General features: G+C 39.3%; 1 protein-coding gene across 1 annotated transcript in view; it reads left to right on the plus strand.

Annotated features, from left to right (window-relative positions):
• The window catches only part of CARF (calcium responsive transcription factor), a gene marked incomplete at both ends in the record, with an annotated part of 5,663 nt that extends 5,605 nt beyond the window's left edge, over positions 1-58 (plus strand). Inside the window, one exon of the mRNA XM_008943423.1 lies at positions 1-58. This exon is cut by the window's left edge and continues 27 nt beyond it. Coding sequence (XP_008941671.1) covers positions 1-58 — 58 coding nt within the window.
• Between the last annotated feature and the right edge of the window lie 1,808 nt (positions 59-1,866).

Consider the following 1,866-nt stretch of genomic DNA (forward strand, 5'->3'; position numbering starts at 1 on the left):
AGTGGGAACGTTCTCACAGAAACAGTGACTGTCACGTTTGCCTCGCCACCTGCAGAGGGTAGGACTGCTTTCATAACTTGGCTGTCTCCAAATGGCATTTCTTGTATTAGCTGTGTCACAGAGCTTCAGTTTCCTGCCAGAGGAGTTGTTGTCATGTTCTGTCCCTCAGCTGAACTTAAGATGATTTATTTTGGTGTGTATTTTGGCTTGTTTAACTATTTGATTGCATGTGTGGAAAAATACGTATAAGTCATGATGGGATTAACAGAATTATGAAAACTATAAATTTGGATTTTCTTTAGCATCCTCAAGCAACTGAAAATTTTAACAGGATGGTGATGTGGAAAGAACACTTTACCTTGGATGAAGATGTTAATAGCACCTGTGTAGAGAGAATTAAATTCCTACTGGACAGATAATCTGTCAGCACACAATACCCAGGAGCCAACTGGGTACACAAGTTCCTTGGTGGTTTGTGCTCCATACATGCTCAAACATCTTGCTAAAAAGTACTGGAATGCATATTTGGTTTCCTGCTTCTTACAGAGTCATTGCCTTGATGAGTTCAGCTGCCAGGATTAGGCCCTGCACAACAAACACTGTTTCTGTTGTCAGAATTGAGAGCACTCTTTTTTTATTTTTCCTTAAATGCTTAGAATAGAAACAGAAACATGGGTGTTTAGTGGCAGCAGGACTGTGAGAAATGTTTCTTCAATTATTTATGTGCTATAACTTCTGTATTCATGTGTAAAACCAAAGTAGCATCTCTTCACAGCAATTGCTGAGCCAGCTAACAAAGTATTGAACTTCCTCCCACTCTGCTCCAAAAACCAGTGTAGATTTCTGTAGAAACTTGTTTTTATGCATTCATAGCCAAAGGCCTGTTTTCTTTTAAAGCTGTTAGTTGCACTATTTTTCCTGTGTTGAATGTGGGCTCCTACTACTATTACTTCAAAACATGTACTTAAACAAAATACAGGTGTTTGTAACTAGATCTACTTGCTACCTGTGTAGTTAGGATTGCACATAGGCTGAGATCCTCTGCTGGATTGTGGTGGCTGATAATAAATTTAAAATGAGATTATTCTGCCCTTTTCCTTGGGTTTCTAGGATATTTTCTCTAGTGTGACACCAAAATAACTTCCTGCATGTTTGTCTATGCTTTCCCCACCCCTTGTTTAATAGGTTTGATATGTGATTTATCAGAAAAGTTGTTGGCTTTTAGTAAGGATATCGTTGCAGCAAGGTGGAAGAGCCTAATTGTTTGCATACATTAAGATAATGCTGCAGACTTCTTAGATGTTTTTAATCTCAGTGTCACTGCCAGCTTCCTTCCCCATTTCACTGCAATATGGTGGTGGGTGCTTTTTGTTCTAGACAGCTGATAGAGAAATTACAGGGACCAAAGGGTCACTGCCACAGTTGTTCGAAGATTTTCTCATGTCAACAGTTATCCTCCACTATGGTTCTTGCCTGAAGAAGTCCTGATGTGTTTGAGTTTTTGCCCTTTGGCCCCTGTCACTCCTTGACCTATTTCTTATGTGTGTTGTACCAGGAAATATAACCCCCCTAGAGGTTTGGCTCCCTGTATGATTTCTCCTAAATGACTTGATGAACTTGATTTACATGAAACTGCTCCATGTAAATCCAGTGCATTTACAGTCAATAAAAAGGCCAGTATTGGCTTTGTTTCATTTGGGATTTTTTTAAACTCTCATTTTAACTGTTGCTGCAGTGGGTCAACTGGAACTGAAAGGCATCATGTATGCTTGGTGCTCTTAGGGCAAGAATTTCAGTGTTAATGAATGTCAGAGGACAACAGGTAAATTTTTAGGTGCAGTTTGAGTAGTGTCCTTCCTTTTTAAG

The sequence above is a fragment of the Merops nubicus genome, unplaced genomic scaffold (genome assembly GCF_000691845.1).
Source record: "Merops nubicus isolate BGI_N331 unplaced genomic scaffold, ASM69184v1 scaffold12427, whole genome shotgun sequence".
Classification (NCBI taxonomy): domain Eukaryota; kingdom Metazoa; phylum Chordata; class Aves; order Coraciiformes; family Meropidae; genus Merops; species Merops nubicus.